General features: G+C 55.0%; 1 protein-coding gene across 1 annotated transcript; it reads left to right on the top strand.

The window, feature by feature from the left end:
- Positions 1-4105: 4105 nt before the first annotated feature.
- Positions 4106-8624, top strand: Ovol1 (ovo-like zinc finger 1; the record flags this gene model as incomplete). Its single annotated transcript, XM_013513853.1, is given in 3 exon segments — positions 4106-4323; positions 6020-6209; positions 6510-8624. Coding segments are annotated over 3 exon segments (704 nt in total), but the record flags the coding sequence as incomplete, so codon positions are not given.
- Between the last annotated feature and the right edge of the window lie 5606 nt (positions 8625-14230).

Here is a 14230-nt window from a genome sequence, read left to right as displayed (position 1 = left end):
GGGAGGGGGCTTCTCTTCATGGTTGTGTCAATATTGACTGTGGAGTGACAGGGAAGCATGCTGGTTTCTTGAGGATGAGCCAGGCCCCTGTACCTGAGGTAAATTCCACTTCTGCACTGGGGGAAGGGTTCCAGCAGCAGGGATGAGGCGGAGCCTCCCAGCCCAGCTCCTGCTGAGTGGAGTCTCAATGCCAGGAAGACACCTGGGGGTCAGACCCTGCCTGGAAGCTGGAACTCCAGGGGCATCCCAGGAACCTCCTCCAGGCCCCCAAGCCCCTACTTCCGACCTCCCCTCTGGCTGCTGGTCTGGGCCACTGTTTACTACTGGAGCAGCACGTGCACAAGCCTCAGGACAAGCCCAGGAACAAGCCCAGGAGGCCAGCAGGGCTGAGCTACTGACGCCTGGGGTTTCCTTTAGCTTAGTAATGTGGCCCAGTCTGGCTCTGTGGGAACTTGGTTGCTTGTTCCGGGCTGAGCTAGAAAGACCAAGAAAGTCAGCTTTGGGCCCAGGACACAAGTGTAGGAAAGCTGAGAACTTGAAGGCGAGAGCTCTGTGAGTATTCTAGTCATTCCTGGGAATGCTGGCAGTGAAGGAGAGTTTGCTGTGCCACTAGGTAGTGAGGCTGCGAGAAGGGACAGTCAGCTAGTACCTGGGGAAAGAAGAGCAACTTGGGCCCAGCGATGGGCTAAATTCCTACTTTTCCCGTGGGGCACCGTTACCCAAGCTATTTGTCTCAAGCTTGGGTATCCCACAACAGAGTACTATTTTTTTTTTTTTTTTTTTGAGACAAGGTCTCACTGTGTGGCCCAGGCTGGCCTCAGTTTGCAGCAGTCCTCCTGCCTCAGCCTCCTGAGTGTTGGGGTTACAGGCACACAGAATGCCTTTTTATTATTGTTCATTTCAGCATGCATTGTGTGGCATCCTGTGGGAGCACCCAGGCTGCTGGTGGGTCGCAGGGTAACCAGTGTCACAGGAAGCATAGGTTCAGATTGTGCACCCTGATGTGAGGGCCTAAAGCACAGTTGTAGCTTCAGCATGGACACTGAATGTAAAGCAGTTGGAAAAGGCAGCAGAATGACAACAAAAGGCTGAGAGATAGGCCTATTGTGTTCGCAGGGCTGTTGCCTCTGCCAGTTGGCTGGCGCCATTTCTTTCAGGCAACTGCTAGCTGACCTGCAGGACTGGAGGAGCTGGGCAGAGAGGACCCCAGCACTTCCTGGTACAGGTGCAAGGCTGCTTAAAGCAACCAGGCTGTGCAGGCACACATTCACAACAGCGGACCCCCACCAGCACCCGTGTAGTCAGCTGAGGGGCCCGGGAAGCTGGGCATCCTCACATCTGCCTCACTTACTCTCCCTAGAGAGCCAGGAGCAGGCCTCAGGCCCAGCCCTGTCCTGGGGCCTTGGAGCGGGTAGGACCTGGCATTTTCTCCACTGTTTGGGCCAGGAACTTTCAGTCCAGGAGAGGGGGGCTTGCAGAGGGTTAGCACGACAGCACCGTCCTTAGATAGGCAGCTGACACAGTCTCTTTATGTCTGCCCACTTTTGTGGTTCCCAGGTCACAGCACTGTCCAGGTAGAGGCACGCTGGGCAAACACGAGGGGACCCCCAGCCCCTCAGGATGCAGGGACAGGGCCTGCTGGTTTGGCCCGTGGGCGGGCAATGAGTGGCCACAGTGGGGCACCGCCTTGCCGGAAGCATCTAATTAGGGGACAGGGAGCAGCACCAGCAGGGCCCAACCAGTTCTGCTTCCTGCCTCTCGCCACTCAGTGGCACTCGGGATGGGTAGTTGGCAAGCCGGTGTGCACTCCCTGTGTGTGCAGCCCTGCAAGGGACACATGGGGGTGGCACGGAGACAGGTTTGGCAGGGTGGGTATGATGAGGCACAGATCCCCACCCTGGCAGCCTCACCTGCCTCTTGCTCAGGGTAGAGGTGGCAGAGAGCGACCCAGCAGCCTCCACCCTGGCCACAGGTGTGTGGATGTGCAGAGACAGGCAAAGGACATGAGCTTGGGTCCCTAGAACCCCAACCCGGAGCCAAGTGGAGCCAGGGAGCCAAGTGTAACACTTCCTAGCTTAAACCAGCCCACCTCACCTGCTGTCCCTCCTCCTCTGCTGCTCCCAGGGCAGGTGGTGTGGCCTAGCTCTGGCTTTCAACTTGGGGGAGCCTCAAGCCATCCTTAGCTGAGACCGAAGAGGGTAAAGGTCCCCGTTTGTCTCCACCTGGGGTAAGAAATAGAAATGGTCATTCAGCATTGTTCTCAGTCAAGGTCTTCAGTGACTGCAGGTGGCAACCTTCTGTCACTGCTCCCTCAGGCCTGGTCCTGTGTGTGCCAGCAGCTCCCACTAAGGGCAGACCGACCTTTGACGGCGGACCCTCGAGCTCAGTCTGACACCAGCCTGCGTGGCCCAGAGAGAGGTGGGAGCCAGTCAGGGGCCAGGCCAGGCTGGTGAATCAGCTCCTGGAATGAGGTGGCTCATTAAAGTCCCCCGGACAGACGGACGCCAGTTGCCCGCAGAACGGGTTCTGGGCGAGGGCAGGCGCATTCTTCCGTCAAACCTTTGTTGTGTTTTGAGGGGGCGAGAGCTGGGGCCTCTCCCGAAACTCCAGCACTCTCATACTCAGCTGTCCTCCTCACGACGTTCCTCTACCTTCTCTTACGGCGCTGTGCATCGAGAGAGAGAGCAGCAGCCCTGCCTTGGGTCCTTGACCCTCTTTCTCTCCAGCTTCAATCAGGGGATGTGGAGAGCCCTGCTCATGGGTCTGAAACCTCAAATCCATCTCCTAAGTCCCTCTCTGACTCTTACTCCTTTTCTACCCTAAGCCCCATCAGTTGATTGATTGATCGATTGATTGTACTGTGGTTTGAATCCAAGGCCTTCACGCTAAACTACATCCCCAATCCTTTTTGTTCTTTTTTTTTTTTTTTAATTTTAGTTTTTTGTCTTTTTGAGACAGGGTTCCACTATGCAGTTCAGGCTGGCCTTGAACTCACTTTGTAGCCCAGTGAACTCGCAGGGATTCTCCTGCCTCAGCCTCCCAAGTCCTAGGACTGCAGGCATGGGCTACCATGTCTGCTGTTCCAGGGCCCTCTTTGATTTGTCCTTCCAAAGCTTAGGAAATGCTCCGAGTTTATAGATTTGAAGTATTGTGCTTAGGCTATATTAACTGAAATTTTAACTGAAAAACTAGACCGTTTTTTCCCCAGCTCTGTTGGCTTTGAGACTTGTCCTTCTGAGTCAGGTTTGGCTCACCCTCGTCAGGACTATGGCCCAGGGTCTGCAGCCAAGCCTCCCTGGCCCGTTTAGTGTGAGGTACCTGCCTTAGGGAGCAGCTGTGTCAAAGGGTTGCCAGGTATCGGTGCCGCCACTGCCAGAGGGAGCCCAACCCGGCTGCCACAGCAAGCAAGCGGTCCGCTGTGGGGGAGGGTTGCGTAAGTGCTGGGCAGGCCGCCCAGAGACTGTTACGAGCATCCACCTGCTACTCCCTGACTTCCTCTCCACCCACCTGGCCTGTTTGCCTGCGGTGCAGGGCCCAGCCCAAGTCAGGAGCTTGAAGACCAGTGGGCTGCAAGAGCAGGGACCAGCTAGGTTAGGGAAGGAAGGGGCTAGGACCACCGAACCCCCACGGCCAGCAGCTCTTTAGCTGCTTGTGGGGGAGACCTAGAGGGATCCAGGTTGCCGGAGACCCTTCTGGGGCCAGCCTGAGCCTCAAAGAGCTGTCCCTGGTCGGGCCTCAAGTGGTGCCCTTTGTCCCTACAGGAGTGAGGACAGGCCTGGAATCCAGAGGGACTGGCCCAGGTGGGGCAGGCAGACAGCTCTGCAGGCATAATTGGCAGGGCAGTTTGGTCCTCCCAGTTCCGCTAAGACACAAATTACTCAGCGGGCAGTGTCGCTTGGCTGGCGTCACCTGTAATTACCTTACTGGGGCGAGGAGGGAGGTACAGAGAATGGTGGGTTGGGGGCAGCGCCATTCTGCTGCATGCCCACAAGGGGAGGGACAGAGGCTCGCGGTTCCAGCCATGGCCTTGCTGGGGAACCTTCCTGAAACCTGACAGGACCCCTTTTCTCCACATGCCCTCACTTGGCTCCTCTTCTCTCCCCAGTCAGCCTGGGCTTCTGCCCACCACAGCCCTACCGAGAGCCAGAACCCTCTGTGGCCGAACCTCCTTCCTGCTCCCTGGCTCTGGACATGAGCCTTCGGGACTCTAGCTATGGCGTGGCCCCAGGACCCTGTGTGGTGGCCCAGCTGCCCTCTGAAGACATGAGCCGCCTGACGGATGCCCAAAGCAGAGACCAAGGCTTCCTGCGCACCAAGATGAAGGTAGTGACTCTCAGACCACCTCGAGGACCAGGGCCACGTGTCCAGCCCCACAAAACATGGGGCAAATGAGACACAGGCATAGCCTAACCTGGGCTCTAGGCTGCAACTTCTATAGAGACTTAGCTGGAGCACCGAGGGGGAAGAGAAGTAAGGAGGGCTAAAGTGGGAACTTCTAGCTCTTTCAAGGCAGTGTCCCTGCGATATCCAGAATAGCAAGACCACCTTTTTACACAGAGGTCCCAGGCGGACCAGTGAGGTGGGAGCCTGGCATGGGTCCCTCTCCTGAGCTCCCATCTGGGCTGTATCCTGTGTGAAGTCTGGAGTTGGTCCCACGGTTAGCTGTCCCTAAAGCAGGTGGCAGTGACAACCTTGCCCAGGACTGTCTCCAGCCCAACAGCATCCAAAGCCATGCCCTAGAGCCAGGCCTGAGTGAGCAGCCCCACTGTGCACAAAGCAGCACAGCCGTCCCCGCTTCCAAGGACAACACCAGCAGGATGCTGGCCCTGTCTTCTCTGTACTCCTGTGAGCTCCAGGACTAGGAGGCTTCTACCAGCAGCAACCTGTCAGAAGGGGGCCCCTCTAGTGTGCCCGACGTGCAGACAGCGGGCGGGGGAGCCCCCTTCCCCTACTTCCTTCAGAGCCAAGTGTGTGAGCACCTGCAGGGCAGGGACCCAATGTGCTTAGCTATTTGTTCCAGCCAGCTGGGTCCCTCCCGACAGTCACAGTGCCCCTCACCCCGCTAAGGCCCTTGCCCCACCCCTTGGACCCCTGCGGGTAGGGAGAACAGAAGAAAGGGGACAGAATGGCAGAGGAGCCACTGGAGTGGAGTGAGTCCTGGCCCAGGGGTCTTGACCAGCTGGCAACAGGGGTCCCAGAAGCAGAGCCGGATGAGGGGTGCTTGACCGGAGGCGTAGCTAATGACAGGACCACCCACAGAGAACAAGCAACCTCCAGATGCTGACAGGTGGGGTGGAGAGTCACGCTGGCCACCGGGCCATGCCCGTGCTACTCACACCTGGAGAGCTCCTGCTGCCACTTCGAGCAGCACTTTCAGAGGTGTCTGTTGGCGCCCAGGACTTACCTCGCATGACCCCAGAGAGGCAGAAAGGGGATGGTAGAGATGGGGCCAGACTGGCCCTGAGTGACAGGCACAGGCTCATGATACCAGTCTCTCTACTTTTGTTTAAATTTGAAATTTTCCATCATGGAAAAAAAAAAAAATTACGGACAAGAGGATGGCAAAAGGGCGTGAACTGTGTCACGTCGGGCCTGGCTCGAATTTAACTAGAGAGCTCGGCTGGCCTGGGCAGGGGCTTCAGGCTCACGGGAGTGCTGCGGCCTGGGACGCATATTCCTGTGCCAAGGCAGAGTGAGGACGAAGGGGCAGGAACTACAGGGAGGCCACGTGGCTCAGGGTAAAGTCGCCTGCTGTTGCAGCAGCCTCTTCTGTGGTTAAGCTGCCCCTCTTGGCCTGGTGAAGGAGGTCCTGCAGCCTCAAAAGGGAGCTCAAGAACCAAACAAGAAGCAGCACCAGTGACCCAGAGGTTCCTTCAGCCCCGACACTGCCCATCTCTGAGTGAACGACACAGGGCTGTGGCCTCTGGAAGTGGCACTTGGGGGTGCTAGAGCCTAGCGTTTATGTTTCCCAGCCTGCAGTCCCAACTTCTAGTCTCACAGATGTATCCTTTGCCCACAGGTGACCGCAGGGGATAGTCCCAGTGGAGACCTCTTCATCTGCCACATCTGTCAGAAGACCTTCACCTACCAGCGCATGCTGAACCGCCACATGAAGTGTCACAACGACGTCAAGAGGCACCTCTGCACATACTGCGGGAAGGGCTTCAATGACACTTTTGACCTCAAAAGACACGTCCGGACCCACACAGGTAAGCAGGAGCCAGTGGCCGGGGGGAGCACCTGGGCTCTGTCTGACTGAGGCCCTGTGGGGAGACTCCAGGAGCCTCCCAGGCTATGGCAGACAGGAGGCGCATCTTGGAGGTCAGGGTGGAACCCCCGAGTTTATTGTGGGGACTTTTGGGTTGCAAGTCACTTGGGAAAGTGGTGCTGGATAGGCGTCACTCATCCCTCTGCCCCAGTCACCTGTCCTGACCTTTCTGGGTCTGGATGCTGGTGACAGGCGCTGAGGTCCCTGTCAGGTCTCTCATGCCAGCTTCTGTCCTCCACAGGCGTGCGGCCCTACAAGTGTAGTCTGTGCGACAAGGCCTTTACCCAGCGCTGCTCCCTGGAGTCTCACCTCAAGAAGATCCATGGTGTGCAGCAGAAATATGCGTACAAGGAGCGCCGGGCCAAGCTGTACGTGTGCGAGGAGTGCGGCTGCACGTCCGAGAGCCAGGAAGGCCATGTCCTGCACCTGAAGGAGCACCACCCCGACAGCCCACTGCTGCGCAAGACCTCCAAGAAGGTGGCCGTGGCCCTGCAGAACACTGTCACTTCCCTGCTCCAGGGCAGCCCCCACCTCTGAGTGGCACAGCCCAGGGGTGCTTTTGGAGGCCCTGAGAGGGTCAGGTCCATCACACTGCTGCCCAACCAGGCCGCCCTCCTCCAGACTTTTGCCAGAACACCTCTGATCAGGACTGGAGCCCCCTGCGCCTTAGTCTCCCCCTCCCCCATGGGCCCATGCACTCCTGAGGGCCTGGCTCTGCCCTCTGCTCATTTCTGTACATTTATCTTAGGGACAGAGGCTGCTCTGGACACAGGAAGATGTGCATGGGTCTGGACAGGGGCAGGGCCAAGTTTTTTGAAGCAGCCACCTGCATAAACAAGTTCCTCTGGCAGCAGCACTTCTTCTGGGGGATGCAGCAAGAGAGGGTCCCATTGCCCTGGTCCCTGAGCATGGGGTAGCGGTTTTGGGTCCCCAGGGACAACAGAGTCAAGAGCACTGACAAAGAGCACCCCTGCAAACAACCACAGTGGGGGAGCTGGCGGCGGCCCCCACCTGCAGGGCTGGGGAAGTGGACTCTGCCCTCCCGACAGAGGCACGCGTGGGCACAGCTGTGTACGTGTAGGTGCACACGCATGGCTGTGTAGCACTGCTGTGTGTGCTGGCAATGTGTGCAGCAGGTGTGTGCGTGGGTGCACACAGGAGGCCTTTCCACATATCACCTCATTTTTGAGAAATCAACCATAAGGTGCCAAGAAGATTTCCTTTCCTTTTTTTTTTAAGATGACAAATGTACAGATATTAATATATATTTTGGTGCCCATGGCTACTGTTTTTAAGAGAGGGGTGGAGCTGGCTTTTCTCCACTCCCTGTGGTTCTATTTATCCTGGACATTTCAAACCTTTTCTGTGCCTTGGTCTGGGGCTAACTGCCTGACCCACCTCCGTTCTTAGAGCTATTTAACGAAACAAAGACCTTCCATGAGGCCCACCCTGAGGGTGGCTTGCTCCTTCTGTCCCTCCCCTTCTGCTGGACAGCGCCTCACTACTGCTGCCCCTCCCTCTCCCTCCTTGGCAAGCCCAGCTTTCCTGGAGAGCCCGGGTGCTCCTGGGAGGCTGCAGAGGTCTGACAGTGCGATGCCGGGTCTCTGACATCAAGTCTACTGCCTGGAGTACTACGGCAAGCACAGAGCCAGGCCGAACGCCAGCCCTTTGCCTGGGTTAGTCAAAAATGTAACATGGCAGCAAACTACTGGGATAGAATCATAACACATCAGAAACTTCCAGAGGGAGGAGAGTATTAGATGGTGAACACATTTTCTTTGTAGCCTTTTTTCTGTTTTCCCAGTGGCCAGGCTGAGGGTTTGAGTGCCTGTGCAGAAGGGCGTCGCCGGGCCAATTGGATTCTCTGAGGGAGTGGGCAGGTTCCCTTGTGTGGCTGGGCTTCCTGTGAGAACAGTAAAGGGTTTGAGTGCGAAGGCAGGTTTGTGTCTTGTGGGTCAGAGGAGATACAGTCATCCTGCCGGAAAACACGACTCAAGACAGTCATGGAACACGGCAGACCGGGCAGTCCCTGGAAACCAAACTCCTGCCCAGACGGCCCGGATCTGCACAGACCTGGCCCAGGCCCCAGGTCTGGGATGACCAGAGAGGAAGGAAACTTCTTGCACTGTCTCCAAACTGTGTGTAGAATAACTATGAGGACTTGTTTCATTAGTGTGTCTGGGGAGCTGCTATATTCCGGAAGTGCTAGAGTATAAAATGCTGTTATCCTGAAGCTCTGTTTATGTTTACATCCATGTATCCCTGGCTTCACTGCCGATCTGAGGCAGTTGTGAGGCTATGTGTTGTCTCTTATTTTATAGCCTTCCCTCTAACTAGTAAAATTAGAGAACTAACATTTTCTGTTTCTAATTTTTCTTTTTTATCAGATGGGTTTTTTACCCCTTGCAAGGAAATTCATCCAAAAACTGTGCTCTCTCCAAACCTTGCCCCTTGGGGTTACCAGTGAACTCGAGAGATGAGAGCCCGGCCCAGCTAGATGAAATGACTTGCTGGAGTCTCAGGCAGTCATTGTCTGGGACCCGCCCCGCTTATCCTGTCCGGCCCGCTGTGCTCAAAGGGCCGCCCCTTGGGCTCTCTTCGTTTGCCCAATACTAAGGCCAACTGAGGGCCTGCACGAACCTGGAGCCTTTGACGCTCAGTGGTTCAGGGTGCCGGTCTCTGCCTCTTTTCCCAGCACTTTGCCAGGGTTGGACCAAAGGTCACAGCCAGCCAGCCCCCCACAATAAATAAGCTAAAACTAGAAAAAAAAAAAAAAGACATTCCAACAATGTCACGAAGTTTACATTACTTCTGGTCTTCTGCTAGGGATGGCCATGTTCCACGCCTGGCGCTCGCAGTGCTTTCCCCGACGAGCCCTCTCCATCCCGCAGCCACCCCTGAGCTGGGTGCTGTCACTGCCCCCAAACCCTGCAGAGAACAGTTGGAGAGCTGACCCACGATCTCACACCCGGCTAGTAGCGGAATGGGGACAGCAACCAGCCAGCCAGCTCAGCGTCAGCCCGGAAGTGGGGAGAACCGGGAAAGAACTTGGTGAACCCTCTAGGTGTCCAAACAAGGGGACTGTGGTCTTGCCTGTCATTTACCCACGATCACTCTGGTCCCCTGTGAAAGGCCAGCCAAACTCCACTTCACGCATCCTTGGGATGGGAGCCATTGCTGGTGCCCCTGATGGTTAACTGCTATGTCAATCTCAGGAGAAGGCACAGCACAGGAAGCCAGGGCCAGTGAAGGTAGCAGATTCTCAGAGCTCCCTTGAGCTTCTGCTTTCCTCACTCAGTTGAGTTCAGGACAGGTCTTCAAGCCTCTTAGAAGAGCCCTTCCCCAGCAGGGCTGGCCCGCAATGTTCTCCAGACTCTGCAGGTGGTGGGTGCCAAGGGGGAGACAGAAGTGTAGGGTGGAGAGAAGAGATTAGTGCAGGTCAATATGTAACTAAGGACAAATGGTGTGGCTAGGCCACAAGCAAAAGGGGACCCCAAAAGGAATCTGAAAGAACAAAGGCTTCTTGGAAGAGGAGGGGCTCAGCCTGGGGGAAAGAGGGTAACTGGGCAGGGTAGGATGGCAGAGCTGGAGGGCAGGAGTGTGGCACAAAGCAGACAGACCCTCCACCAACCCTTAGCCTGTGTCCAGGTTCGGTCAACATCACCACAGGCACTGTGGGAGCCCCGCAGTGGGGGCGGGGAGGCAATAAGGACCGAGAACAAAACGAGCTCAGAGACAGCAGAAGGCTGGGGCCTTATCACAAAAGGCAGAGCCCTATTCTTCTAAAACAAAGCAGCAAGAGCAAGGGGAAGCTGTACAACTGGAAAGGCTGCTCCAATTTATACTCTAGATTTGTGTATCTTTCCTCATTTTTTTTTTACAGTGAACATATATTATTTTTTCATAATTGGGACAAAATAAAGTTAAAAAGCAATTTAGTGGTTTTAGTTGACTTGAAGTTCAACACAACAGGGAGATGAGGCTGCTCCCCCTTCAATAAAAAGCAAATGGGATCTTAGATGGTATGACGCAAGTGTGGCATCTAAAAACAAAAAACAAAAAACAAGTGTGGCATCTGCCTCCCTGCCTCTCAGGGTCAACAGGTGACAGGAAAAGAGCTGTGGCTTCCAATCAGGAGGCCGGGTTCAGGTCTGGTGCTCTCCCACTATCAGTGTGACCTCGGCCAAGTGACAACCTCTCCGTATCCGCATCTAAAAAAAGGAGTTGGGAAAATAAATAAATAAATAGGGTGGGCCCTAAGTTCCAAAGTCCCTTTCTGTTATAGAGTCTCTAGGGTCCCATTTGGACAAAAACCTGGAAGAAGCCCACACGGACATGAGGTCACCAGAGGCGGGGAGGTGCCCCGTGAGGGGAAGGCCACCAACAAGGGCGCCAGCCCTGCAAGGAGGGAGAAGTTTCCCCAGCTGGTCCCTGTCACAGAACCTAGGCAAGCAAGGAGGGAGAGAGTGTGCTGACCTCATCTTGGGGAGCAGGAGACCCTCCCAGTCCCTGGCATGAGTGACCACAGGAAGTGGAAGGCAGTGCCCTGGCTGTACCCCTGGAAGCCATGCCTGGGGAGCCCCATGAGGAAGCATGAAGGGTCTCAACCGTGGGACTGCAGGCTGGACAAAATAGTCTCCAAGGCGCTTCTACCCGCGAAACCCGGTAGGGTAGAGCCAAAGTGCTGTGGCCATGACTTGTAGGTCTAAGGCCTCCCCAGCGGTGAAAAGGCCGCCAAACAGAGTAGGTTGGAAAGAGCACAGAACGCGAACGTGTGAGAGCAGTGGGAAGGCTGTGCCTGACTCCGTCTAGGGTGAGGAAGATCTGCTTGTTGTACCAAGGGGCTCCGCTTGTCCTTCCTGTGGTTCTACACTCGTGCCCCAAACCACACTGCTTCCCCTGTGCCCCTGCCTACCCGTTTCCACGTTCAGAGAATCTGTGGTGAGCTTGACCTCCTGCCCCAGGCGGCTCTGCCGGCTCCCCCGACTCATCAGGGGCTCCTGCCTAGGCCTCGTCGCGGCCTCCTTACGTGCATAGCCCCCCACTGGGCCGGGCCTGTGGGAGGCCGACTGGGGCCTGCACCAGTGGGGAGGCTGACTCTGAGGTGGGGAGCCTGGTCAAGCAAGGGAGGTATGGTGCGAATTGGGTCTTGCAGGCTGTTTCCCGAGCCTAAGAGCCGGAGGCAAGGGGCTGACTTCCAGTGCTCCTTGGTGTGCACGGTCAGTCGTGCAACACGCCCTCACACACCCAAGCCTTGGATAGTACTAAATTCCATATGCACTATGGCGAAGCTGAGTTTATAAATGAGGCGCATTAAGAAATTAACAAAAGTAACAATAAAATAGAGCAATTATAAACGGTCTCCCTCCTGCTCTCTTAAAAATGTGCAATTTTCTATTTAACAATTTCCCACCATGGCTGACCTCAGGTAACTGAAACCATGGAAAGTGAAAACGTGGCCAAGTGAGCTGATACAAAGTTGGTGACTATGGGGGTCCTATGCCATTCAATTATTCAGTTTTTAATTTATATATTTGTGGTTCTGGAGATTAAGCCCAGGATCTTCACACTAAGATATACTTCCTGGGCTTTTTAAATTTTTTTTTTTTTTTTTTTGAGACAGGGTCTCATGAAGTTGCCAGGCTTTTCAGGCTGGGTTCAAACTTGCAGTCCTCCTGCCTCAGCTTCCCAGAGTACTGGGATTATAGCCATTGGCCACCATGCTTGGCTGTAACTCAAGAATCTTTTATTTTTTGTGTGGGGGGAAACAGCGTGTCTATGCAGTTCAGGCTGGCCTTGAACTCACTATATAGCCCAGGCTGGCCTCAAACTGGTGGTGAGCCTCCTCCTTAGCCTCTTGAGTGTGTGGGATTACAGGTGTGCACCACCACACCCAGCTCAGGAATCTTAAAATGTACTCAGAGATGTGAGAGGTGGGAAGCCGGGTCACCGTGCAACTTGCCTAAATCTCAAAGACAGCAGGCTTACCTATGTTCAGACTTTGCTCCCCATAGCAGACCTGAGGGGCAGCTGACGGACCCCTCTCATCGTCACTGTCCCCACCACCACCACTGCCCTTGGCAGAGGGCAGCTGAGAGTGCAGCATGTCCAGGCTGCTGGGCCACACTGCTCACTAGGGTTATAGTAGCGCAGCCCACTCCACAAGCCAGAGGAACCCGGACACGCAGAGTGTTGGGTCAAACCGAGAGGCTCCTGGGGCGCTGTGAGGCCACGTCACTTACTATGACCTCAATAGTTCTTGGAGCACTATTTTGCTTTAGCATATGTATAAACAGTCCTGTAACCATGGCTAATCACCACTTGCGTTTATTGAGTTCCTACTATGCATTGAACAGCACTGAGCTACGCTTCTCTCTGACATTATCTCTAATCCCCACAACAACCCAAGGAGGTAGCTATTATTGTAGATATTTTTAGACAAAGAAATTGAACCTCAGGAAGCTGAACCACTTGCTCAAGGTCACATGGCCAAGCCAGGTATGGTGGCACATGCCTGTAACCCTAGCTCTTGGGAGGCCGAGGCAAGAGGATTGCTGTGAGTTCAAGGCCAGCCTGGGCTGCAGACTGAGACCCTGTCTCCAAAAAGAAAAAAAAGTCACACAGCCAGTGAATTATCTGAGGTCTACCGGACACCACAATTTGGGCTCTGAAGCCCTTGATTGTGAAGTGGAAGACCCTCTCTGTTCCATTCTGCATTTGTCCTCCAGGCACAGAACACCTGCTCTCTGCCAGAGTTTGAGGATGGAAATCTTAGACTATCTCTTTGGGTGAAGGGAGCAAATATGGCCCATCCCACATCTTGGAAGGGATGGGTGTGTGGCAGTGAGATCAGAGAGAGCAAGCAGGGCTCATGCCAAGCTCAGGGACTGGCATGGAATCTAGCCTCAAGTAGAACTCTTTCACACTCCCAAACATCATCCCATGTCAACAGAAATGGGAAGGAGGAAACAGCTCGGGTGAACACCCACCTACTATCCATGCAGTGTATTTGCCTGGAATCCCATTGGACCTTCCAACAATCCTGAGTCACTGGTACTGTTCCTGTCATTTTATAGACAGGGACATTCAAACCTAAAGAGGCTCACATGCTTCCTGGGAGAGTGGGACATGGGTGCTCTCTCGAGCGTCACACCATCTTCATGGAAGTGTGGAAATTCGAGTGTGACACACCCAAGCCCAACTACAGGGAAAAACCAAGGACCTCTCAGGGAGAGTAAGAGAGCTGAGGCTGGCCCTTGCCAGGGGACACAGGTGTGTTTGTTCCTCTAGGTCACAGCCATAGCTGTCTGGTCAGTGTTCCAAACCCAGAGAAGGGGCAGGCAGGGAGAGCACAGGGAACTGCTCAGGGGATCCAGAGTGGGTCATTACATTCCAGACCTGCGAGAGTTCTGCCATGAACTCCCAGTACCCGTCCCGACATACCCCGACCTCCTCCCTACAGTCCCAGTTTTCCACTGTCATGGAAGAAACTCATTCTGTCCTCACCTCCTCTGCTGGGCCTGTCCAGCCAGCTCCCGCCCAGCCCGCTCCCTGCCTCCTCCGCCCCTAGGGACTCCAGTAACAGGCTCAGGCGCCTCCCCCTCTCCAGCAGCGGATGAGTTGCTGAAGACCAGGAGAACTGGAAGGACATGTGTCCCTTCTGCCAACGGCACAGACAGCCTGCCAGCGGTAATAACAGGGCAAAGGAGCGGACCCGCCTGGACTAGGGGGAGGAGGGTAGGCTGGTAGCTAGCAGCCTGTGCCAGTGACCCTGATGCTCAGGACATTGCACAGAAGCAGGAGGGGTGCTGGGGACAAGGTCTCTGCTCTTGCTGAGATAGTACTACTTCCTGCCCATCCTCGATGAGAGGATGCCCTTTTAGATCTCTCCTTTTATCCTTTTCTACCTCCCAGGAATTTTTATTTATTTATTTATTTATTTATTTATTTATTTATTTATTT

This window comes from Chinchilla lanigera, unplaced genomic scaffold (genome assembly GCF_000276665.1).
Source record: "Chinchilla lanigera isolate Chin_1 unplaced genomic scaffold, ChiLan1.0 scaffold00021, whole genome shotgun sequence".
In the NCBI taxonomy this organism is placed as follows: Eukaryota; Metazoa; Chordata; class Mammalia; order Rodentia; family Chinchillidae; genus Chinchilla; species Chinchilla lanigera.
The sequence above is the reverse complement of the archived record's forward strand: the minus strand, read 5'-3'. Positions and strand labels throughout refer to the sequence as shown.